We start from the raw sequence: 25,678 nt of genomic DNA on the forward strand, positions 1-25,678 counted from the left end.
AGCTCGGACCGGGGAGTAACATAGGCCAGGTGGCGTTAGTCTACCACTCCCGGTTTCGGAGTTATGACCCCCGAGCGAAGCCGGTCTGTTCTGGGTTGGCAGCTACACTAGGTCTGCCCCGGGTCTGAAATTTGGGGAATAGGGGTAGCTCGGACCGGGGAGTAACATAGACCAGGTGGCGTTAGTCTACCACTTCCGGTTTCGGAGTTATGACCCCCGAGCGAAGCCGGGTATTCTGCTAGTATATATATAAATGAAAATGTCCTACGCTAACAAATAATGAAATATGATAGTATCAGTAAATATAAAAAAACAAAGTAATCGCGAACATCCTGGCCCTTGACTGCTTCAGTTGTTTGATCCTGGACTCTGTCTGTAATTAATAGTAAACTTTTACATGTTAGTGACATCAAATCTTTAACGTGCACGAAACCAGAAAATTGGTGATATTTAATTTTTGAACCAGTTACATATTTCAGTAGCTGACATGAACGCGATTCCGAAGTCCCGCAAAAAAGTTCCCTTGGCAGTTGGAATTGTATATAAGAGTAGGCTAGCGCCGCTGTACGTTCGAAACATTCCTCATGGTCCATTCCGAGCAGAATGTCGTTAAACTCCATTTCATTTTACTTTGATATCTATTGCGACATTGCTTTTCGTCCATTTCGCAAAACTGTTCTTTTACCATTTCGCGTAGATCAACTTTATTTTTCGATTCTCTTCTAACGTAATGCGCATGCAAAGAACATGTCAATATCTGAGTTATGCAAATGTGTTTTTTTATTTGGGGGTGGGGGAGTGTGTGTGTTTGTTTAGGGGGTGAGAGGTGGGGATAGTCTTTTGTCATGCATCTGGCGATCGTGTGACGCCTTGGCACGGTGAAAGCCTTCAGTCTTGCAAGCAAGTCTAGTTGATGATTGTAATTGGGACAGTGAAAGCCTTCAGCATTGCACGCAATTCTAGTTCTTATTATTATTTTTTTTTTTATTGGGGGAAGCTAGATCTCAGCAACTATAAGAGATAGAGGTCTGAAGTTTGGTTTTCTCCCATGAAAATGGGTGGTGGTTAGTGCATAGAGGTAAAATGAAATTTGTGCGCATAGCGGAAATGCGTGAAATCTTTAACGTGCACGAAAATTGAAAATCGACCATTATTCTCTTAATTCTAAATTGATTCCTCAGATATGTACATTTTTGGATAGCTGGAGACATTTCCAAGCAGATAGCAGTTCAAAACTGTGGAATTTAGAAATTTTGTCGCTCTCATTTTTTTGGTGAAAAATGGAAAATTTACAAAATTTTCTAAAATTTTTATTTTTAGGAATTTTGAAATTTCAGTTTGGATAGCTGACATCAGTCCGATTCCAACAATATAAGTTTTGTTCTGAGATGTTGACTTTGATTTTTTTTCGCATTTTGGTCAAATCGTAGAGTTCTTATTTTTTTAAAACGGCTCCAACGATTTTTCTAAAACTTCAGGAATATGAAGTCGAAGGACCAAACCAGTCCATGAACTATAAATGAAAATCCTCTAATCACCGGAAGTAGTCAAGAAAGGTATCAAAATGGGTGCCTGTGCGGAAAATGCGATGTATCAAATGTGTTCTTGTCGATTAGTTAAAGTTTTATATCGTTTAATAGTCATTTGAATTGTCTATCGGATGGTACTAAAAAGAGATCGAAAATCGAAAACGTTGTATTTTTACGATTTGGAGCATTTTTAGAGGCCTATTTCTCGAAAAGTCAACATAATTCTTTTTGGGAACTTCTTCTACAGAGAGGCCTATCGGTAGTGTTATACATAAAACGATTGTACAATAGTCCCAAATTTCAGGAGTAGCAGAACAAAGGGACCGAAAATTGAACACGGCACCTTTCATTGTTAAGCGAAACATAAGTGGGGGATACAATCTGTACGTTTTGTCAACGTATAGAGCCTATTCAAGAGTGATGATATTTGAACTGAAATTATTTCAACTATGAGTGTTTTCTTCTTTCCAAAATATGGGTTTAGTGACCCTGTAACAGAAATAGTTGATTGCTGTGTGTAATAATTAGCCTTTGAATTAATATTGTTGCTTCTGTGTCAAAATTATCTTATAACGGTAATCATCTGGACAGAAATCGACGGCTCGCGCTGTTTATAAGAAAGTCCAATTTATTAAGCGTTTGCAGTAGTATCGTACAGTGATATCGAATATTGCACCTGTGATAAAAAGCATGACGTTGTTTGAGCATGGATTCTATCTGTAATTAATACTAAATTTTAATTAGTGACGTCAAATCTTTAACGTGCACGAAACCAGAAAATTGGCGATATTTCATTGAATATTCAATCAATTAATGAACCAGTTACATATTTGAGTAGCTGACATGAACGCGATTCCGAAGTCTCGTGTACACATTGGTGTGACCGTAAAAGATCCCTTGGCGGTTGGAATTCTATATAAAAGAAGACTAGCGCCGCTGTACAAGCATGTTTAGAGATCATATCGGGACTAACATATGGTTTACTTTTTTTTATTTCAATAATTCACTTGCGCGTAGGGATCTTTAGCAGTTGGAGGAAACCGGAGACAACCCACGGGGTTGGACAGGCTTGTCACGTTCAACCGGGGAATTGAAACCTAGCCAGTTGACTCAATGACAGACCGTATGATACAGCGCAGTACCAAAGGCTGTAGCCTACCGTGCAAATTCCAGCCAGCATAATTTATCTATATAAGAAACATATATTCCTACTGGCGATTTACAAATATTGCATGAAGAAATTCAAATCATAAGAACATAAACACGACTAATGCACAGTATCATATTGATTATAAAAGTATAATGTATATATTGGTTATACTATATATGTCACAAAACAACAATCATTAGATAATAATAATTATTTACTAATTATATAAATCATTTAAGAGGTAGGAGTTATCCATTGTTTAATTTAACAGTTATATAATTACCCTGGTTAGAGAGAGAGAGAGAAATGGGGTTTAACGTCCACTTGACACAAACTGGGTCATTTCGGGACTAACATATGGTTTAATTTTATTTCTATAATTCGCTTCCGCGTAGGGGTCTTTAGCAGTGGGAGGAAACTGGAGGACCCGGAGAAAAACCCACGAGGTTGGACAGGCGACCCTACTCCTTGTCACGTACAACCGTGGATTCGAAACCACGCCAGTCGACTCAATGACAGACTTTATGATACAACGCGCTCACGCTAACCACTCAGCCATCCAACCCCCCACCCTGGTTAGAAAGGTATGAACAATTAGAGAGAGAGAGAGAGAAATGGGGTTTAACGTTCAGTTGACATAAACTAGGTCATTTCGGGACTAAAATATGGTTTAATTTTATTTCAATAATTCCCTTGCGCGTAGGGGTCTTTGTTGGTGGGAGGAAACCGGAGGACCCGGAGAAAACCCACGAGGTTGGACAGACGACCTTACTCCTTGTCACGTACAACCGGGGATTCGAAACCACGCCAGTCGACTCAATGACAGACTTTATGATACAGCGTGCGCGCGCGTGTTACCCCCCCCCCGGTATGAAACCACCGTACAACAGTCAAAAGTATCAAGAGTGGCCAAACAAATGGCATTGTATACCGACAAAAGTCCGATAGGGTCATAATCGGAAGGTTCTACATACGTATAATATGGAGAGCTATTTTTCTAAGTGGCAATATTTGAACTAAGGGTGTTCTACTGTTAACCAATATCTGGCACTGGTGCTTCTAGAGTGAAAATATTTCATATCAGTAAAAAACAGTTGCTCCTGAAATTAATATCCCAGTTTTTTTGTGTACATGACGTCATCTCTTTATACCATTTAAAATAAAGCTCCCTGCTGCAGCTATTTATAAGAAAGTCGCCCCTTTCTTTGGCGGCCAAGCATCTCTCTTTAGCTCATATTGAGGATAATTGGTCAAAATGGACTCACATTTACACGGACGGATCGCACAACCCAGAGAACGGTACGACGGGATTCGGGATTTATATCCCGGGGAAAGAGTCACAGGTAGCAAATAGACTACCAAATATGTGCTCTGTGTACACATCGGAAATGTATGCGATCAAAGAAGCCGTAGTGTGGATATCCAGCCAAAGAAATTCAAACTATGTTGTCCTCAGCGACTCACTGAGTAGTCTGGAATCCATAAGAAATCAGAGGTCGGACGCCCGTCCCGAACTACTGACCCAGATCTACCTAGCGTACGAAAAGTCTCTGGCAAAGGGCAACCAGATAGTATTGACATGGGTCCCGTCGCATATCTACCTTAAGGGGAACGAAGAGGCGGACAGGCTCGCCCTAAAGGGGTCACAATTGGAGAAACCTAGCGTCGAGCTCCCTTATAGTATCAACGAATTTAAAAGCATGGTCGAGTTACGCGTCAGCTCTGAATGGGAAAACTCCCTCGTGGAACTCGACACCTTTAGATTCAGATCCGATGAGTCCTTAAAGGCTAAGTTATCAGTAAATCATCCAAGCAGGAAAATCTGCCGGTTAATAACAAAGCTGAAGGTGAAAGAAACACTCAGATATCGCACATTTAAGCCTATAAGGTGCAGCTGTGGCTCAGACGTGTCTCCTACCCATATTCTAGTAGACTGTGCTCGCCTCTCAGCTGAAAGGAAACCTCTCACGGATAAACTGAGTTCCCTTAACACGGCTCTCAGTGTTCCGAACTTACTTTTTCCAAAAGTAAGCAAACACGAAATCTATGAGTTAATCTACGAATTCGTGTGTGAGATCGGTATCATTGATATGATGATGTGACCCCGCAGAGACGAAAAGAGTGTTCTACTTTGTGAAGATTTGGGGGCCCACCCCAAGACCCAACGGACGGGATCCATAAGTGATCATCCCGAGGGCTACTGCTAGTCGGACGTCCCTAAGTGAAGGGATGTCGGGTATCCTGTGGGGGGCCGTTTTTTGTCTTGGTTCTTGTCCGGAAGCATCGCTGCACCCCTGAACCTAGGTCGGACAGGCAGCGGGGCCCTTGGGCCCGGCTGACAGTCCTACCTACCCCTACCCACCCAAAACAACGATCGAAACATTTATGGCCAAGCGGACCAGACTGCGCCCGCTCGCCACCCCTTTTCTACCCCAAAACTTTCTCCGCTCCTTTCGATAAGATTTTTAACTTGGGCATTCCCTGCTAAGACACTATGTCTCAAATTAAACTAGACCAAAGCTTAATCCATACGGCTTCCTCCAGTAAGTTTCTTAGGAAACATCCTTGTCTACGATATCACCTTAGGTGGAAGTGGACGTAAAACCCCAGAAACGAACGAACGAGCCCCTTTCTTAGTATAAAGGAAAGTTGAGGTTGATAATTATGATTTTGGGTTTTATTTGTTATCTGAGACTAAAAGACTGTTTTTGTATCATTCGGAAAACTGTTTTTTGTTGTTTTTTTTATTCCATTTACAATTCGTGTAGATCTCTGAAACTAACAGATAGTGTTCTGAATATTGATTTTTCCCTTGTTTTTAACAATTATTACTTATAACTATTGCGAAAGTTGTGGACAGACCGTAAGTTGTGTAAATCTTTAACGTGCACGAAAATTGAAAACCGGCCCTAATTATGTGAATTCCCAACCGATTTTCGAAAAAGTTATATTTTTGTACAGCTTGGGATATTGCGGATGCGATAACGGCCGAATTGAAATACCATGTCGTTCTCATTTTTTCTTCAAAATTTGAAAATTTACTAAAATTGTTATTTCTTGGAATTTTGAGTTTTCGCTTACATATTTGGATTGGCGGCGTCTGTTCGATTCTACCGATCTACGGTTATCATGATGTGAATTGTTCAACTCTATTTTTCAATTACCTTTTCTATCGCAATGCGAATACAAAGAACGTGTCAATATCTGAGTTATGTTAGTGTATTGGGTTGTTTTTTTGGGGTGTGGGGGAGTGGTGAGGAAAGTCTTTTGTCATGCATCTGGCGATCGTGTGACGCCTTGGCACGGTGAAAGCCTTCAGTCTTGCAAGCAAGTCTAGTTGATGATTGTAATTGTAAAATTCAGTCAACCAATTACCAAATCTTCTTTAACCATATGAAGTGCTAAAGACTCCTGGCGCAAACAATTATTGAATTGAAACTGAATCGTAGGCCCGAAATGAAAGTTTTTGCCTATTGGACGTTTAACCCCATTTCTCTCTATCTATTTCGTCCTAGATGTTTTAGTGGTCAAACGGTTAATGTATGTTCATTGCATCATAAGTTCTGTCATTGAATTTAGTAGCGTGGTTTCTATTCCCCACTTGTACACGACAAGTAGTAGGGTAACCTGTCCAATCTCATGGGTTTTCTACAGGTCATCCGTTTTTTTCACACTGCTATAGACCCGTAAGTGGAAATGAATTATTGAAATAAAAGTAAACCACATGTTAGTCCGAAAATGACCTAGTGTGATTTGAGTGGAAGTTAATCCCCATTTCTCTCTATATTTATCAATAACCATTCAGAATTCTAAATTTAATTGAAACCAAGCCCAAAGAAACAGCACAACTTACATAATTATTAAACAAAATATACTACAAGTATCTATACTTTATTCAAAAAATAAATATATAATGTAATAAAATAGAAAAGCAGACATTTATCCACAGCATTAAGTTGGTGACAATTTAGGAAACGGCTCCTTGAGAAAAAGGTCTACCTTAGCACTTTGAAAATGGGGAAATAAGCCCACACAGTCAGCAGTATATCAGAAAGGAAAACTGTGACGTTGACCAAATTTGATAAAAAAAACCAAAAAAACTACAGCCTCTATCACGTTTGCTAAAGGTTTTCGAACTAGGTGGGATAATACTGGAAAGGAAATTTGTGGAATACTGAATATCTATTCTTCACACCAACTTTGAAACTTAATGCAACCAGCGGCTGCCAGGCAGGATACGCCCACATTTTCGTGAGATGGATAGAGAGCAAGCTAAAAAGAAAGTGATTTTTCCTACAATCAAGGGCCATAATTCAGGAAATTACAATTTGATATGCGCAAATAATGAAAGGAACCGAGATCTTTGGGTTATAAACTTACATTTCAAGTTTCAACAAAATCGTATAAAAATTGTGACCTCTATTGCGTCCACAACCTTGATATACCATATTTTTACACTATTTGAGAACCATATTTTTAAGCTATTTGAGAACGAATGGCGGCCATTTTGTCTGTCAATTTTGGGCCGATTTTCACGAAATTCGAACTCAACCTTCCTTAGGGTGTAACGGTGAAATAATAATACATTTTTTTTAAATCGGATAAAAATTATGTCCTCTATTGGGTCCACAAGCTAATAACGGATAAAAATTGTGACCTCTATAGTGTCCACAACCTTGATATACCATATTTTTACGTTACTTGAGTACGAGGGGCGGACATTTTGTCTGTCAGTTTTGGGCCGATTTTTAAAATCGGATAAAAATGATGACCTCTATAGGGTCCACAAGCTAAAAACAAGATTTTTCGTACAATCAGGGGCCAAAATTCAGAAAGTTACGGTCCGATATGCGCGAATATCGAAAGGAACCAAGATCTTTGCGTTATAAACTTACATTTCAAGTTTCATCAAAATAGGATTAAAATTGTGACCTCTATAGGGTCCGCAACCTTGATATACCATATTTTTACGCTATTTGAGAACGAAGGGCGGCCATTTTGTCTGTCAGTTTTGGGCTGATTTTCCCGAAATTCAAACTTAGCCGTCCTTAGGGTGTAACGGTGATATAATAATAGGTTTTTTCAAATCAGATAAAAATTATGACCTCTATAGGGTCCACAAGCTAACTAGCGGCTGCCAGGCAGGATACGCCCACATTTTGCAAGAGATGGATAGAGAACAAGCTAAAACCAAACGGGATTTTTTGTACAATCAGAGGCAATAATCCAAAAGTTATGGTCTGAAATACGCAAACATCAAGAGTGACTTAGATCTTTGGGATATAAAGATATGTTTTAAGTTTCATCAAAATAATGATAAAAATGATGAACCTCTAGAGGGTCCACAACCTTCGTATTGCATACTTTTACACAATTTGCGTACAAAGAGCGTCCATTTTGTCGGATAGTTTCATTTCGATTTTCCCGAAATTCGAATTCAACCTTCATTATGGGGCAATGGTGAAATATTTAAACGGTTTTTAAAATCGGAAAAAAAATTGTGACCTCTAGAGAATCTGCAAAATAAAAATGCGATTTTTCGAACAATCAGGAGCCATAATCCAGGAGGTTATGTTTGGATATGTATACGCAATTATCAAAATAAACAAAGATCTTAGTGTGTAATGGTGATATATTCACATGTTTTATTAAATCGGAAATAATTGTGACCTCTACATGGACGGCAAGCTAAAACGTGATTTTTTGTACATTCAAGGGCCATAATTCAGTAAGTTACAATCCGATACGGGCAAATATCGAAAGGAACAAAGATCTTTGGGTTATAAACATGTATTTCGAGTTTCATCAAAATCAGGTCAAAATTGTGACCTCTAGAGGGTCCACAAGCTTGATATACCAGATGCTATACACTATTTGCGTACGAGGGGGCGTCCATTTTGTCCGGCAGTTTTGGTCCGATTTTCACAAAATTCGATCTCAACCAAAATTACCATGTAACAGTGATATATATGAACATTTTTTTAAATCAGAAAATAATTGTGACATCTAGAGGGACCTCAAGCTAAAAACACAATTTTTCGTACAATCAGGGGCCATAATTCAAGAAGATACTATCCGATAGTATCGAAAGGAACCAAGATCTATGGTTTATAAACTTACATTTCAAGTTTCATCAAAATCAGAAGAAAATTGTGACCTCTAGAGGGCCCACAACATTGATATACCATATTTTTACGCTATTTGAGTACGCGGGGCGAACATTTTGTCTGTCAGTTTTGGTCCGATTTTTACAAATTCAGCCATCCTTAGGGTGTAACGGTGATATACTACAACGTTTTTTTTAAATCGGACTAAAATTATGACCTCTACAGGTTCCACAAGCTAAAAACACGACTTTTCATACAATCAGGGGCCATAATTCAGAAAGTTACGGTCTTTGGGTTACAAACTTACATTTCAAGTTTCAACAAAATCAGATAAAGATAGGTTGCCAGGCAACGAAACATACGCCCACAGCAGCTAAATCGTCCGGGCAGTCAACAAGCGTTGTCGCATATTTTTACTTTTTTCGGTAATGAAACATTTATAATACACTAAAATCTGATTAAGAGCAACAACTCAGAAAACCATTAGAATTTGTTTGTTTTTTATAAAGTTCTACCCCATGCTAACGTTTTGTATACAAAACTTTTAATATCATGGATTTAGCTGTTCCAAGTCATAAAAATTCATTGAAAATCAATATACTTGTTCCTCTCAAGATCTTAAACTCTGTGTATCAATCTGAAGTCAATCGGATGATAACTTTAGCCTATAGGATTCTTCGTCTCATGATCCTAAACACTCCGTAAATATTTAAGGTCAATCGGATATTAACTTTGGCCTCTAGAGCGTCCACAAGATTTTTCAAAGTGATTAAGGGCCATAACTCTGGCAGTAATTATCAAAAATCGGTGAAAATCAATAGGATTCTTCGTCTCATGACATTAAACACTGTGTATAAATTTAAAGTCAATCGGATATTAACTTTGGCCTTTAGAGCATCCACAAGATTTTTCAAAGTGATCAAGGGCCATAACTCTGGCATTAATTATCGTAAATCTCTGAAAATCAATAGGATTCTTCATCTCATGACCTTAAACACTGTGTATAAATTTAAGATCAATCGGATATTAACTATGGCCTCTAGAGCGTCCACAAGATTTTTTTGAAGTGATCAAGGGCCATAACTCTGGCAGTAATTATCGGAAATCGCTGAAAATCAATAGGCTTCTTCGTATCATGATCTTAAACACTGTGTATAAATTTCAAGTCAATCGGATATTAACTTTAGGCTCTAGAGCGTCCACAAGCAATTGTGGACGCCGGACGGACGGACGGACAGGGGCGACGACAATATACGACCACATTTAAATGTGGGCGTATAAAAATTGTGACCTCTATAGGGTCCACAAGCTAAAAACGTGATTTTTCGTACAATCAGGAGCCATAATCCATGAAGTTACGGTCCGATACATGCCAATATCGAAAGGAACCAAGAACTTAGGGAGATAAAGCTATATTTTATGTTTCGTTGAAATCGGATTAAGATAGGTTGCCAGGCAACGAAACATACGCCCACAGCAGCTAAATCGTCCGGGCAGTCGACAAGGGTTGTTGCATATTTATACCTTTGTAGGTAATTGGGGGCCTTTACAAGACAGTTCCATACAGATGAGATTATAATTTTTGCCGTTTGAGGGTTCACAAGGTTCTACAAATTGAAACAAGGGTCTCAGCTCTGGAAGTAATCTACAGAAATTGTTGCAAATTAATTTCATACATATCGGATGATAACTTTCATCAATTGAGCATCAACAAGGTTGAACAAAGTAAAACAAGGGCAATAACTCTAGAAGTAATAAGCGGAAATTGCTGAAATTCAATAGGATTCTTCTAATTTCTAATTTAAATGACGCATGTAAATTTCATACAGATCGGCAGATAACTTTTTATGTTAGAGCATTCACAAAGTTCAATAAAGTGAAACAAGGGCCATAACTCTAGACGTAATAAACAGAAATTGCTGAAATTCAATAAGCTTCTTCATTTCACTAATTTAAATAATGCAAATAAATTTCAGAAAGATTGGATGATAACTTTTGGTAATAGAGCATTCACAAGGTTTAATAAAGTGAAACAAGGGCCATAACTCTAGACGTAATACACAGAAATTGCTGAAATTCAATAGGCTTCTTCGTTTCACTAATTTAAATAATGCATATAAATTTCAGACAGATAGGATGAAAACATTTGGGCTTTGAGCGTTCACAAGTTTAAACAAAGTGAAACAAGGGCCATACCTCTAGAAGTAATAAACGGAAATTGCTGAAATTCAATAAGCTTCTTCATTTCCCTAATTTATATATTGCATATAATTTTAACAAAGATCAGATGTTAATTTTTGGCATTAGAGAGTTCACAAGATTCAATAAAGTGAAACAAGGGCCATAACTCTATACGTAATACACGGAAATTGCTGAAATTCAATAGGCTTCTTCATTTCACTAATTTAAATAATGCATATAAATTTCAGAAAGATAGGATGATAACTTTTGGGGTTAGAGCGTTCGAAAGGTTAAACAAAGTGAAACATAAGGGCCATAACCATGGGTTCCACGTCGGCCGTATATGCCCGTCGAGACCTACGGCTATGGAAAATGACCGTTCCTAGATATGACCTAATGGTCATTTTGCACGCCGGAAAGAGGGTCTTTTTTTAAAAAAAAAAAAAAATTTCAAACAAGACTACGATCGACCTTCACTGTGTAACTTTACAAGAATGCACGTCGTCTAGAAGCTAATCTCGTGATTGGTGTTATAGAGTTGTATATATAGTCGTCAACAGATTATACTGAGTGTTGTGTTGATAATTAATGATGAGTGTTTGGGAGTAGAGCAATAAATGTTAATTGATAAGTGGGAATCTAATCAAGGCGTGAAGCGGCCCATTGTTAATCATTCACGTATTGTCCATGTGTCATAAGAATTTTCAACAACAAAGCCGTTTACCGCTACTACGGTCAGGCACAATGTAAACGCGGTTATTATGATCTTCGAAAAAGGCCAATTGATATGAAGTATTGCTCTTCGAATCCAACCAACTGTCATATCAAATAAAAACAGCATAGAAATTACATAAATCCTCAACAACGTACGTGTTGGAAGAAAAATGCATTTAAAAATAAAATGTTTATAGCGGTATTACGGCCTTGTGGAAATTGTTGAAATAAAATCTAGAGATTAGTTAACTTGCCTACCGAACAATTAAGAAAAATACGTATTCCAGTTCTATTGTGCAGCAATATTGATAATTCCACGTGTAGAAGAAATGTCGTGTATCTACGGTTACTCTTATACACGCCCATATTCTAGGGGGCGCTAGTGTCGCTAGCTGCGAGGTTAGTTATCCGTTAGTCATTTAGTTATACATTGTTAGGATTTACGTCACAATTCTGCAGCCCGTAATTCCGTAAGAGATGGTCTAAAACCAAAAAAATGTGAGATATATGCCATGGATAATTATATATTTATCTTCATTTCAAAGTTATTGTATTACAACTCAAAATTATCCAGGTCAGTGTGTTTTCTATAGAGCATGTGTTAATTACGTGTCAGCTACTGAAATGGTTTTTCTCCGGCCAATTCAACTATTTCGTTATTTAAGTAGCCAAAACGGAATATTTAATTATTAAATAATTATCATGAGCCTTACTAATATTTCATTTTTAAGTCAAATATATTTTTTTTGTGCACCCCATGGTGACAAAGTAGTATAGACACGTGAATTCACAATACCCTACCATGAATAAAAATCATGAAATATAAATTTACTTTGAAAAGTTTTCGTGTATTATCAAAAATGACCGGCAGTGAAAATTTTGAAGTGGAAGCCCTAGCCATAACGCTAGAAAGTAGAAGTAATAAACGGAAATTGCTGAAATTCAAAAGGCTTCTTTGTTTCCCTAATTTAAATATTGTATATAAATTTCACAAAGATCGGATGTTAACTTTTGGCATTAGAGCATTCACAAGGTTCAATAAAGTGAAACAAGGGTCATAACTCTAGATGTAATAAAAGGAAATTATTGAAATTAAATAGGCTTCTTCATTTCACTAATTTAAATAATGCATATAAATTTCAGAAAGATCAGATATGAACTTTTGGCATTAGAGAGTTCATAAGGTTCAATAAAGTGAAACAAGAGCCATAACTCTAGACGTAATACACATAAATTGCTGAAATTCAATAGGATTCTTCATTTCACTAATTTAAATAATGCATATAAATTTCAGAAAGATAGGATGATAACTTTTGGGGTTAGAGCGTTCGAAAGGTTAAAAAAAGTGAAACAAGGGCCATAACGCTAGAAGTAACATAGGGAAATTGATGAAATTCAATAGGCTTCTTCGTTTCCCTAATTTAAATATTGCATATAAATTTCACAAAGATCGGATGTTAACTTTTGGCATTAGGTTCAACAAAGTGAAACAAGGGACATAACTCTAGATTTTATAAACGGAAATTATTGAAATTAAATAGGCTTCTTCATCTCACTAATGTAATCAACATATATCAATTTTAAAACAATTGGATGATAACTTTTGGCGACGGGGGCGACGGCAATATACGTCCACATTTCTATGTGGGTGTATAAAAATTGTGACCTGTAGAGTGTCCCCAATCAATTGTGGACGGACGGACAGGGGAGATGACAATATACATCCACATGAAAATGTGGGCGTATAAAAATCGGCCCATAATATTAATTAATGTAAAATAATCAGTTTATAAATGTAGGACTAACATGATTAATATTTCAAGTTGTGTTCTTTGTTCATTTGAACCAGTTTTTATTTCAATATATCTGATAAATATAAGACAATGCAGGCTCTGTTTCTAATCGCACGTGGTAATAAATTATGTTACTAAAAATAGAATAAAACAACACAGTATAGTATGATTTGTTAATTTAACTGAAAGCTAAGAGTAGATATCTCTTGAGAGGCGTGAACTTACGAGATATGGAAAGTGCCAATTTTGACGCATGTTGAAGAAAAGATTCTATTTTGATAGCATATTTTGAAGGAGGAGGCGTGTGTATGTTTTTAAATAAAGAAATAAACAAGCTAAGAAACGCCAACAAATATTTCGATTGGAATAGTATAACTTGAAAGTTTTGTTTTAGACAATATTATTTTGCGGCATCATAGACTGATAGTTACAGACAAAATTTTATTACAGACGTCATTTTTTTTACTACCTTTATCCTTATATATAAGCCATCCTTAGGGTGTAACGGTGATACACTAAAACGTTTTTTTAAATCGGATAAAAATTATGACCTCTATAGGGTCCACATGCTAAAAATGCGATTTCGTACAATCAGGGGCCATAATTCAGGAAGTTACCGTCCGATAGGCGCAAATATCGAAAGGAACCGAGATCTTTGGGTTATAAACTTACATTTCAAGTTTCAACAAAATCGGATAACCAGCGGCTGCCAGGCAGGATACGCCCACATTTTCGAGAGATGGATAGAGAACAAGCTAAAAAGAAAGTGATTTTTCCTACAATCAAGGGCCATAATTCAGGAAATTACACATCGATATGCGCAAATATCGAAAGGAACAGAGATCTTTATGTTATAAACTTACATTTCAAGTTTCAACAAAATCGGATAAAAATTGTGACCTCTATAGGGTCCACAACCTTGATATACCATATTTTTATGCTATTTGTGAACAAGAGCGGCCATTTTGCCTGTCAGTTTTGGGCCGATTTTCACGAAATTCGAACTCAGTCGTCCTTAGAGTGTAACGGTGATACACTAAAACGTTTTTTTAAATCGGATAAAAATTATGACCTCTATAGGATCCACAAGCTAAAAACGAGATTTTTCATACAATCAGGGGCCATAATTCAGGAACTTACATTTCAAGTTTCAACAAAATCGGATACAAAATTGTGACCTCTATAGGGTCCATAACCATGATATACCATATTTTTACGCTATTTGAGATCGAACGGCCGCCCTTTTTGTCTGTCAATTTTGGGCCGATTTTCACGAAATTCGAATTCAGCTGTCCTTAGGGTGTAACGGTGATATAATAATACGATTTTTTAAATCGGATAAAAATTATGACCTCTATAGGGTCCACAAGCTAAAAACGCGATTTTTCGTAAAATCAGGGGCCATAATTCAGGAAGTTACGGTCCGATATGCGCGAATATCGAAAGGCACCAAGATCTTTGGGTTATAAACTTACATTTCAAGTTTCAACAAAATTGGATAAAAATTGTGACCTCTATAGGGTCCACAACCTTGATATACCGTATTTTTAAGCCAGTTGAGAACGAACGGCGGCCATTGTGTCTGTCAATTTTGGGCCAATTTTCACGAAATTCGAACTCGGTCATCCTTAGGGTGTAACGGTGATATAATAATACGTTTTTTTACATCGGATAACAATTATGACCTCTATAGGGTCCACAAGCTAAATATGCAATTTTTCGTACAATCAGGGGCCATAATTCAGGAAGTTACTGTCCGATATGCACGAATATCGATAGGAGCCGAGATCTTTGGGTTATAAACTTATATTTCAAGTTTCAACAAAATCGGATAAACATTGTGACCTCTATAGGGTCCACAAGCTAAAAACGGGATTTTTCGTACAAACATGAAGTTTCGATCCGATACATGCCAATATCGAAAGCAGTCGAGATCTTTTGGAGATGTGGAGATAAATCGGATAAGAATTGTGACCTGTAGAGTGTCCACAAACAATTGTGGATGGACGGACATGGGCGACACCAATATACGTCCACATGAAAATGTGGGCGTATAAAAATTGTGACCTCTATAGGGTCCACAAGCTAAAAACGTGATTTTCCGTACTAACCGGGGCCATAATCCATGAAGTTTCGATCCGATACATGCCAATATCGATAGCAGCCGAGATCTTTTGGAGATAAACCTACATTTCAAGTTTCGTCAATATCGATTAAGAATTGTGACCTGTAGAGTGTCCACAAACAATTGTGGACGGACGGACAGGGGCGACGACAATATACGTCCACATGAAAATGTTTGCGTATAAAAATTGTGACCTCTATAGGATCCACAAGCTAAAAACGTGATTTTTCGTACAAACATCGGCCATAATCCATGAAGTTTCGATCTGATATATGGCAATATCGAAAGCAGCCGAGATCTTTCAAGTTTCGTCAAAATCAGATAAGAATTGTGACCTGTAGAGTGTCCACAAACAAATTGTGGACGGACAAGGGCGACGACAATATACGTCCACATGAAAATGTGGGCGTATAAAATCTCTGGACGGGAAAGTCGTGAAAAGCTAAATATCACATACAGTTTGAAAAGAATCTGTTAGCAACTACAGCCTTTATTGCATTCACAAGACAATTGTGAAAGTCTCGGAATGTCGAATATTGATAAAGTTCATCCTCTCATGATCATGATGCTTCACACCCAGTTTGAAAAGAATCTGTTAAAAAAACTGTTGCCTTCACAATCACAAACTAATTTTGACAAACAAACAGTCAGAGCAACGATATAATACCCCAAAATTGAAAATAAGGTATATACTTAATTACACCAATATTACATGTGTGATAGAATTCGTTAAACACATTACAAATATAATTTTAACACATATCTTTGCTATGATTGATCTATCACAAAAATTTGCAGAATTTGTAAGGGATTCAAAAGTTTACTGTTTACTGGCTGATACAACTCAGTTTAAGCCAAAGAGCTGTTATATAGTACTGTGAAAAAGAGTGGTAGCTTATGCAAGGGAAACCATAGATATATTAATTCAATCAAACTCAAAGTCATGAAAGATAATTCTATTATTAGACTACACAAGCAGTTGCCATGCAAGATACGCCCACATTTTGCGAGAGATGGATAGAGAACAAGCTAAATAAAACATTTTTTGTACAATCAGGGGCCATAATCCAGTAAGTAATGGTCTAAAATGTGCAAATATCAAAAGGAACTGAGATCTTTGGGATACAAAGATATATTTTAAGTTTCTTGTGACCTCTAGATGGGCCACAACCTTCATATTACTTACTATTACATTATTTGTGTACAAGGAGCAGCCATTTTATCGTGCAGTTTCGTTTTGATCTTCCTGAAATTCGAAATCAACCTTTATTACGATGCAACGGTGATATATTTAAATGGTTTCTAAAATCGGATAAAAACCTAGAAGGTCCACAAGCTCTAAATGGACGGGCGTATAAAAACTGGATAAGTATTTGGGGAGGGGGGGGGGCGGATATTAAGCACTGATATTGTACAACAGGCAGTTGCCAAGCAAGATATGGACAGAGAATAAGCTCAAAAAAAAAAAGAAGCGATTTTTCGTACAATCAAGGGCCATAATTCAGGAAGTTATGATCCGATAAACGTGTATTTCAAGTTTCATCGAAATCGGATCAAAATTGTGTCCTCTAGAAGGTCCACAACCTTGATATACTATTTGCGTCCGAGGGGCAGTCATTTTGTCCGGCAGTTTTTGGCCGATTTGTACGAAATTCGGACTCAACCATCATAAGGGTCTAACAGTGATATATTCAAACGTTTTTTTAAATCAGATAAAAATTGTGACCTCTAGAGGGATCACAAACTAAAAACGCGACTTTTCAAAAAAATCAAGGGCCAAAATTCAGGAAGTTATGATCCGATATGCGCGAATATTGAAAGGAACCAAGATCTTTAGGTTATAAATATGTATTTCAAAATCGAATCAATATTGTGACCTCTAGAGGGTCCACAACCTTGATATACCATATATTTACACTATTTGCGTGCAAGAGGCGGCCATTTTGTCTGGCAGTTTTCGTCCAATTTGCACGAAATTCGAACTTAACCATCATTAGTGTGTAACGGTGATATATTCAAATGTTTTTTTTAAATCGTATAAAAATTGTGACCACTAGAGGGACCACAATTCAGGAAGTTATGATCCGATATGCGTGAATATCAAAAGGAACCAAGATCTTTGGGTTATAAACACGCATTTCATTTCAAGTTTCATCAAAATCAGATGAAAATTGTGACCTCTAGAGTGTCCACAAGCTAAAAACATGATTTTTCGTACAATCAGGGACCATAATCCATGAAGTTACAGTCCGATACATGCCAATATCAATAGGAACCGAGATCCTTTGGAGATAAACCTATATTTCAAGTTTCATCAAAATTGGATAAGAATTGTGACCCGTAGATTGTCCACAAACAAATTTTGGTCGGACAGACAGACGGACGGACAGGGGCAAGGACAATATACGTCCGCATGAAAATGTGGGCGTATAAAAACATGGGAATCAATATATCAGTTGGTCTTAAAAAGAGTGCCACATCACAGTTTAACTTGGCCTTGATGCGTTTTAAATTGATGGCCTCAAGAACTTTCCTGGTTTTCTTCAGGTGGTGATTTATGACAAGGGTTCTTTTTTGATCCCATAATTGTATTTGATTGTTATTTTTGTTGCATATTCTGTATATATTTGTCTACTATTCACATATCTGTATCATTTGCTTTATAAAGACGAGAGTATCCTCGCTGAAATGTTGCTTAGTATTAAACTCGGTAACTGTGTATCCATAAAATTGTACCTTGTGTTAATATACTATTCAAAAAAAGTAGGGGATATTTGATTTTTAAGTGTTATTAAAGTCACCTAATGAAACTGACGAAGAAACAAATGACAAAATGAAATGAAGTTCACATTCATCGATTTATTCCAAATGATCGTTAGACTAAGTAAGGCACAGACTGACCATTATTAGGGTAAAATGATACCCGGGGTCAAACAGCAAAGTTACCACAGCATCACAACCAAGTCAGTAACGGGTAAATCCTCCTCTGTTTGCCAAACAAGCATTGATCCGACGTGGCATACTCCTAATGAGACGTCTAAGGTCATTTTGGTCCAGATTGTCCCATTCCTGTTGCAACGCAGCAGCAAGTTCTTGGACATTGGCAGGACGTTGTTGACGTTGACGTAACCTCTGTCCAAGCATGTCCCAGACATGCTTGATGGGGGAGAGGTCGGGACTCAGTGCTGGCCAAGGTAATGTGGTGATGTTCTGTTGTTGGAGGTAACCTGTAACGATCCTGGCCCTGTGACATCTTGCGTTGTCATCCTGGAAGATGAAACGGCGGCCATGACGTCGTGCGAACGGCACAACATGGACTGCCAAGATGTTGTCCCGGTAGTACTGGCCTGTAACACGCCCTGCAACAACATGTAAAGCCGTTCTTCCAGCAACAGTGATGCCTCCCCACACCATAACAGAACCACCCCCAAATCGATCATGCCTGATGACGTTAACGTCTTGGAAGCGCTCGTTTCGACGACGCCACACCCTCCTACGTCTGTCCAAAAAATCAACAGTGAACCTTGACTCATCTGAAAACAACACATTGCTCCAGCGTCGATTATCCCAGTGTTGACGATCCCTACACCAACGACGTCTTGCCTGAATGTGATGATCTCTCAAACAAGGGATCACGCGAGGACGTCGGGCGCGAAGGTGACCTCTATGCAGTCGATTCCGAATCGTCTGGCCACTCACTCTCACACCAGTGTCTGTTTGAAGACGAGCGCTGATCTGATTTGCTGTGATGACACGATTTCTCAAGGCCAAGGTACGGATAAATCGATCCTGGGCTTGAGTTGTCGCCCTTGGTCGACCTGAGCGTGGTCTGTCCTGTACAGATTGTGTATCACGGTATCTGGACCATAGCCTGCTTATGACAGACTGAGAAACATTCATCGTCCGCGCCACAACCGCCTGTGTTGTGCCGATCTGTAGCATGCCAAGCGCACGTAACCTTTCATTTTGGGTAAGCCGACGCATATCAAAATTTGTTTCTGGTCACTAAAACAATTAAACTGATGTTTCCACCCTGGAATTCAATGCCACAATGACTGTAACATTCAAAGTCAGAGTCGTGCAAATCTTGGGTTGGACCCCCATGATGATCCCAAGCATCACCTGCATTCCATGCGCTAGCTATTGGTGCGTTTGGGCGTCACATGTAACTGGAAATGTTTCTTCTGTTAGGTTCTATAGTGACTTTTTTTCGTAGTCATTTGCATATTTTAGTATTATGCCCCCAAAAATCAAATATCCCCTACTTTTTTTGAATAGTAATACTATTAGTATATGTTCAATTACTAAATGCCTATCAAAGAAGCTTTTATACAAACTTGGGGGGAACTCCAGTTTAGTTTGGGAAAAACCTTTCCTCCCAGTTTTTCAATATTTTCTTTGATCTCTTTTTCAAATTCTGGAAAAGCAGGTACCTGAAATATTATTAAAATAGCGGTAAATATATATCTAATGGTTTCAAATTAAACATGTCAAACACATTTTTAAACCATATTAGAGACATCATTTATATGTACTATTCAAAAAAAAGTAGGGGATATTTACTAATATATGCAAATGACTACGAAAAAAGTCACTATAGAACCTAACAGAAGAAACATTTCCAGTTACATGTGACGCCCAAACGCACCAATAGCTACCACATGGAATGCAGGTGATGCTTGGGATCATCATGGGGGTCCAACCCAAGATTTGCACGACTCTGACTTTGAATGTTACAGTCATTGTGGCATTGAATTCCAGGGTGGAAACATCAGTTTAATTGTTTTAGTGACCAGAAAACAAATTTTGATGTGCGTCGGCTTACCCAAAATGAAAGGTTACGTGCCCTTGGCATGCTACAGATCGGCACAACACAGGCGGTTGTGGCGCGGACGATGAATGTTTCTCAGTCTGTCATAAGCAGGCTATGGTCCAGATACCGTGATACACAATCTGTACAGGACAGACCACACTCAGGTCGACCAAGGGCGACAACTCAAGCCCAGGATCGATTTATCCGTACCTTGGCCTTGAGAAATCGTGTCATCACAGCAAATCAGATCAGCGCTCGTCTTCAAACAGACACTGGTGTGAGAGTGAGTGGCCAGACGATTCGGAATCGACTGCATAGGGGTCACCTTCGCGCCCGACGTCCTCGCGTGATCCCTTGTTTGAGAGATCATCACATTCAGGCAAGACGTCGTTGGTGTAGGGATCGTCAACACTGGGATAATCGACGCTGGAGCAATGTGATGATTTCAGATGAGTCAAGGTTCACTGTTGATTTTTTGGACAGACGTAGGAGGGTCTGGCGTCGTCGAAACGAGCGCTTCCAAGACGTTAACGTCATCAGACATGATCGATTTGGGGGTGGTTCTGTTATGGTGTGGGGAGGCATCACTGTTGCTGGAAGAACGGCTTTACATGTTGTTGCAGGGCGTGTTACAGGCCAGTACTACCGGGACAACATCTTGGCAGTCCATGTTGTGCCGTTCGCACGACGTCATGGCCGCCGTTTCATCTTCCAGGATGACAACGCAAGATGTCACAGGGCCAGGATCGTTACAGGTTACCTCCAACAACAGAACATCACCACATTACCTTGGCCAGCACTGAGTCCCGACCTCTCCCCCATCGAGCATGTCTGGGACATGCTTGGACAGAGGTTACGTCAACGTCAACAACGTCCTGCCAATGTCCAAGAACTTGCTGCTGCGTTGCAACAGGAATGGGACAATCTGGACCAAAATGACCTTAGACGTCTCATTAGGAGTATGCCACGTCGGATCAATGCTTGTTTGGCAAACAGAGGAGGATTTACCCGTTACTGGCTTGGTTGTGATGCTGTGGTAACTTTGCTGTTTGACCCCGGGTATCATTTTACGCTTATAATGGTCAGTCTGTGCCTTACTTAGTCTAACGATCATTTGGAATAAATCGATGAATGTGAACTTCATTTCATTTTGTCATTTGTTTCTTCGTCAGTTTCATTAGGTGACTTTAATAACACTTAAAAATCAAATATCCCCTACTTTTTTTGAATAGTATATATTCATAAGGTCCTACAAAATAAATATTCAGGTTCTCAGACAATCCTTAAAAATCTGATTCAGCGAGGCAGGTTTTTGTGTTTTTATTTTGTTAAATTATTACTACTGGGCTAAATGACTTCTCAAGAAGACACTCATTTATTTCATCATGTTGTTTATTGTATGATTATGCAGTATCATTTATGATTGTCAGTAACATTTATCAGGGTTGTGTACTTAATAATTGAGCCTACTGTACACTTCCATCTTCATTAGAATTTTTTTTATTGTTACTTGGGGAAAACCTGGGAAAACAGTTACGTGCAGTAATTAATATGAATGTTTTTAATTTTTATTTTTTGAAGTTAATGCGCAAATATATATGCACAAATATAGAAAGGAACCGAGATCTTTGGGATATAAATATATATTTTAAGTTTGATCAAAACAGGATAAAAATTGTGACCTCTGGACTCTGGAGGGTCAACAACCTTGGTAATTTTGTCAGGGAGTCTCGGTTCAATTTTCACGAAATTCGCACTCAACCGTCATTAAGGTGTAACAGTGATATATTTGAAAAAACTGTGACCTCATGAAAGTCCAGAAGCTAAAAATGTGATTTTGCATACAATCAGCGGCCAAAATCCAGGAAGTTACGGTCCAATATCACTGAGAATTGCTAAAGGGTGAATCTGTGCACAGCCACCATAGAATTCTCAGTCATGGTTGTTATTTGTACGTGTATCGAAAGAAAACTAATTTTCTGACTATTACTCGGTATTACCGCGTTAAAACTGTAAATAAGGTATGTTAATTAACAAGGGTGAAAAACTGTCTGAGAGGTGAGTTAATTAACGCTAAGGGTGAAAAACTCTGCGACAGTGCGTTTTCAGTAGAGGTGTGTTAATTAACTGACTGGTAAAAAATGAATGTCAATGTTGTGTATTGTTTAATTGGCGTGTTTTCTCGCTAGTTGCGATAACTGCATCAAAAGGAGTATAATCAAGGACCAACAGGCCTTATCTGACACGTACGTGTTAAATCAAGATTTGGGAAGTAAAACTGTTTTACCGTGCGATTTATCATTCGACCGTGTGTTTTACGCATGTCTTTGTATAATTAAAGACAGGTCTTTAGACAGGCGTGTGTGCTCGCTATGATCTATGTTTCTCTTATGTGTCTTTTGTATTGCGTACCATATATATAAAGTTGAATTTAATTAAATAAAAATACGTAAATTGTGCATCTTACCTTCAATAGCAATATCCATAAAACTGAAATCTCCATATTGATAAATAATATGGCACAACCAACCGAACAGTGTTAATTTCCACACAAATGATATATTTAAACTAAAATTACTTTAGCTTTTCACTAAATTTACATCAAATACAATCCAACGATCCTCATTCCAGAACTTGTAATTTATAATAGCCACTTTTATGCAATTACAGAATTGTCCCGTGATCTAACATATCAAAGAAGCACATACGCCCGATATGACACGTAATCATTTTTTGAGACTTTGTAGATTGGACTTCCTTGTTGTGTTTTCTTCGTGATGCTAATACATAAAACTACAGGTTAAATGATTTCTTCAACTTTATTATTAAGCTGGATTGGCTTCAAAGGTCCCTCGTTCTTATTTAAATGATAGCTGCTCGGAATGCCTGGGTGAGCTCTGATCAGTCTCACTCGATCAACACCCTCTTTTATAACCCCTTAATTTCTGCACGTCCTGGACTGACCTTGACTTTAATTTCAATCCAAAATATGGAATAAACCTCCCCATTTCCCAAGACCAGGGGGGAGAACATTACCTTATTTGGTCTACCAACCATATGTCATAAACAGATAGAATTTGATGGATATTTTGACAATGGTTAGGATTTTAACAAAATATCACTGTTTTTTTTACATATAAACATGTCGTCCGCTTTTATTAGTACGTGGGATTTGACTATAGAAAGAGTTAACCAACAATTTTTCAAAGACCCAATATTGTCTTAAGGACCAAAGTCTTACAACTTGTCTTCTATTCTTTCGACTATACCTGGCGTTTATACTGCGTACCATATAGTCAAGCTACTTACAGATAAAGTTGCATTTAATAAAATAAAAATATTGACCTTAATCTATCGCACGAAATGCAACGTCGTCATTTATAAATATCGAACTTGTAGACCCCAATTTGAATATCCCCGGGTATATTGAGAATAAGTCAAATTTGTCGTATGTAAATATACATGTACTGTCTTCTTATTCTTACGACTGGCACCTGAAATAACCCAGCCACATCAGAAAGCAATATCAGGTTTATTTTATAATTATTTTAGACATTGTTTCATTTGATTAAACGCGCAATTTCACATATTGACCTTTGATTGATGGTATGCATTGAAGGCCGAGCCGTTGGCGCCGAAATGAAAAATAAAAATCAGCATGGTATTGTATCTGTCCCGTGGATTCAGCAAAGATTTTAAAATTCCATAAACTTATAATTACTGAACGATGGATCTGCTCCCGATAGAACTAGACGATATAAATTACTTGGGATATGATGTGAACATTTAAATAGTTCATCAATAACACCGTCCACATTTCCAATCGTTTTTTAAAATACAATATTAGAGCACTAGTATCCTGTATATACAGTCAAACTGGGGGAAAGTATTGCCATCTTTTTGTTATGGTTGATTGATCAGAATGTTTGAAAACGTTGACCTCTAGGTGTTGCTTAACAAATGCAGTGTTTTGATACTTGATAAAGTAATAAACTAATTAACAAGCTATAGCTACACGCAATTATTTATTTCAACCAAAATGTGTATTAGAAGTTGCTGTCTGAATTGCGGTTGTTAATTTTGTTTATAGATTTAATAATTGACTGTTTTCGCTAACTTAAAATATCGTGCAAACTGAAAAATAAGGTAATTTATGGTTAAAACTTTTTATGGCATGTAAATATAATACATACAAACGTGTATAGTTAAATTGTACTGCAACCACTAAAAAACTATCTCTTGATACAAGCGTATCTGTTTTATGGAATAATCTACCATTTAGTTTAAGATGTTGTACATATCTATATTCTTTTAAAAAAAAAATATTTAAAACACAGTTATTTAAACAGGCTTTTAACCGACGCTACATGTCCATAATATTGATTTTTTTACGATTAAATTGTCACTTTGTAAAGTGTCCCTAAGTAAGTTACATATAATAATATATAGTAACAAAATTTCGATTTATAGTATTAATATTACGTTGTTCCCTTTATTTGCAAAACAACTCTCCGATGATAATAATAAATTTGAATTACTTCTCCGTACCAGTTGGAAACGTAATTGTCTAAGGTCTAAATGAAATGTGAAGTTTAATAAAATATAAAATTACAATGCTGTTTGTTTCAAAGCTGCGTTCGTTGGAGGGCACAATTGCTAAGTGGGTAAGACGCTGGCTCGCTACCCTGGAGGTCGGGTGTTCGATCCCTGCATTGGCCGGGAAAGTTCATCTAGATATTCCTGCGTGATTCCCCCTTGTCAGTGATGCAGGACGGGGGATGTGACAAGGACAGCTGTCAATTCTATTTATACATGTAAAGGCATGCACAAGCTTAATGGCACGTATTGGAAAACTGTTTGGTTGCTTTATTTGAGGAGATACTGATATTAAACTATAAGATTTGTCAAATATTTTTTGAATATTCTGATAAATTGGTAGCTCTTCGGGAAGCGTTGATCATATCGCCTACCCTGTTTGTGTATTGTACGTTTTTATAATAGCTAGAAAATAATTTATGATATTTGAATACTTTCTGAAAGAACATAATTATAGCTCTGTGTAGTCGTTCGGATGGGAAGAAAAACCGAGGTCCCGTATACACATTGGCGTGCATGTAAAAGATCCCTTAGCAGTTGGTATTCGATATAAGAATAGGCCGTAGTGCCGCTGTCTGGGCGTATGCCCGTCTTCATTAGCCCATTTCGGAGCAGAACAGTAGGTGGTTAAACCCCATTTCATTTCAAAGCTGCCTTGGGCTGTTCATCT

General features: G+C 37.8%; 1 protein-coding gene across 2 annotated transcripts in view; it reads right to left on the reverse strand.

The window, feature by feature from the left end:
* The window catches only part of LOC126827959 (cell division cycle protein 123 homolog), a 273,977-nt gene that overhangs the window by 92,295 nt on the left and 156,004 nt on the right, over positions 1-25,678 (reverse strand). Inside the window, exon 5 of one of the 2 annotated variants that reach the window (XM_056102464.1) lies at positions 19,937-20,032. The exons of the other annotated variant lie outside the window; for it this stretch is intronic. Coding sequence (XP_055958439.1) covers positions 19,937-20,032 — 96 coding nt within the window. The remainder of the gene's footprint in view (positions 1-19,936; positions 20,033-25,678) is intronic. 2 annotated transcript variants of the gene reach the window in all.

The sequence above is a fragment of the Patella vulgata genome, chromosome 7 (assembly GCF_932274485.2).
Source record: "Patella vulgata chromosome 7, xgPatVulg1.2, whole genome shotgun sequence".
NCBI lineage: Eukaryota > Metazoa > Mollusca > Gastropoda > Patellidae > Patella > Patella vulgata.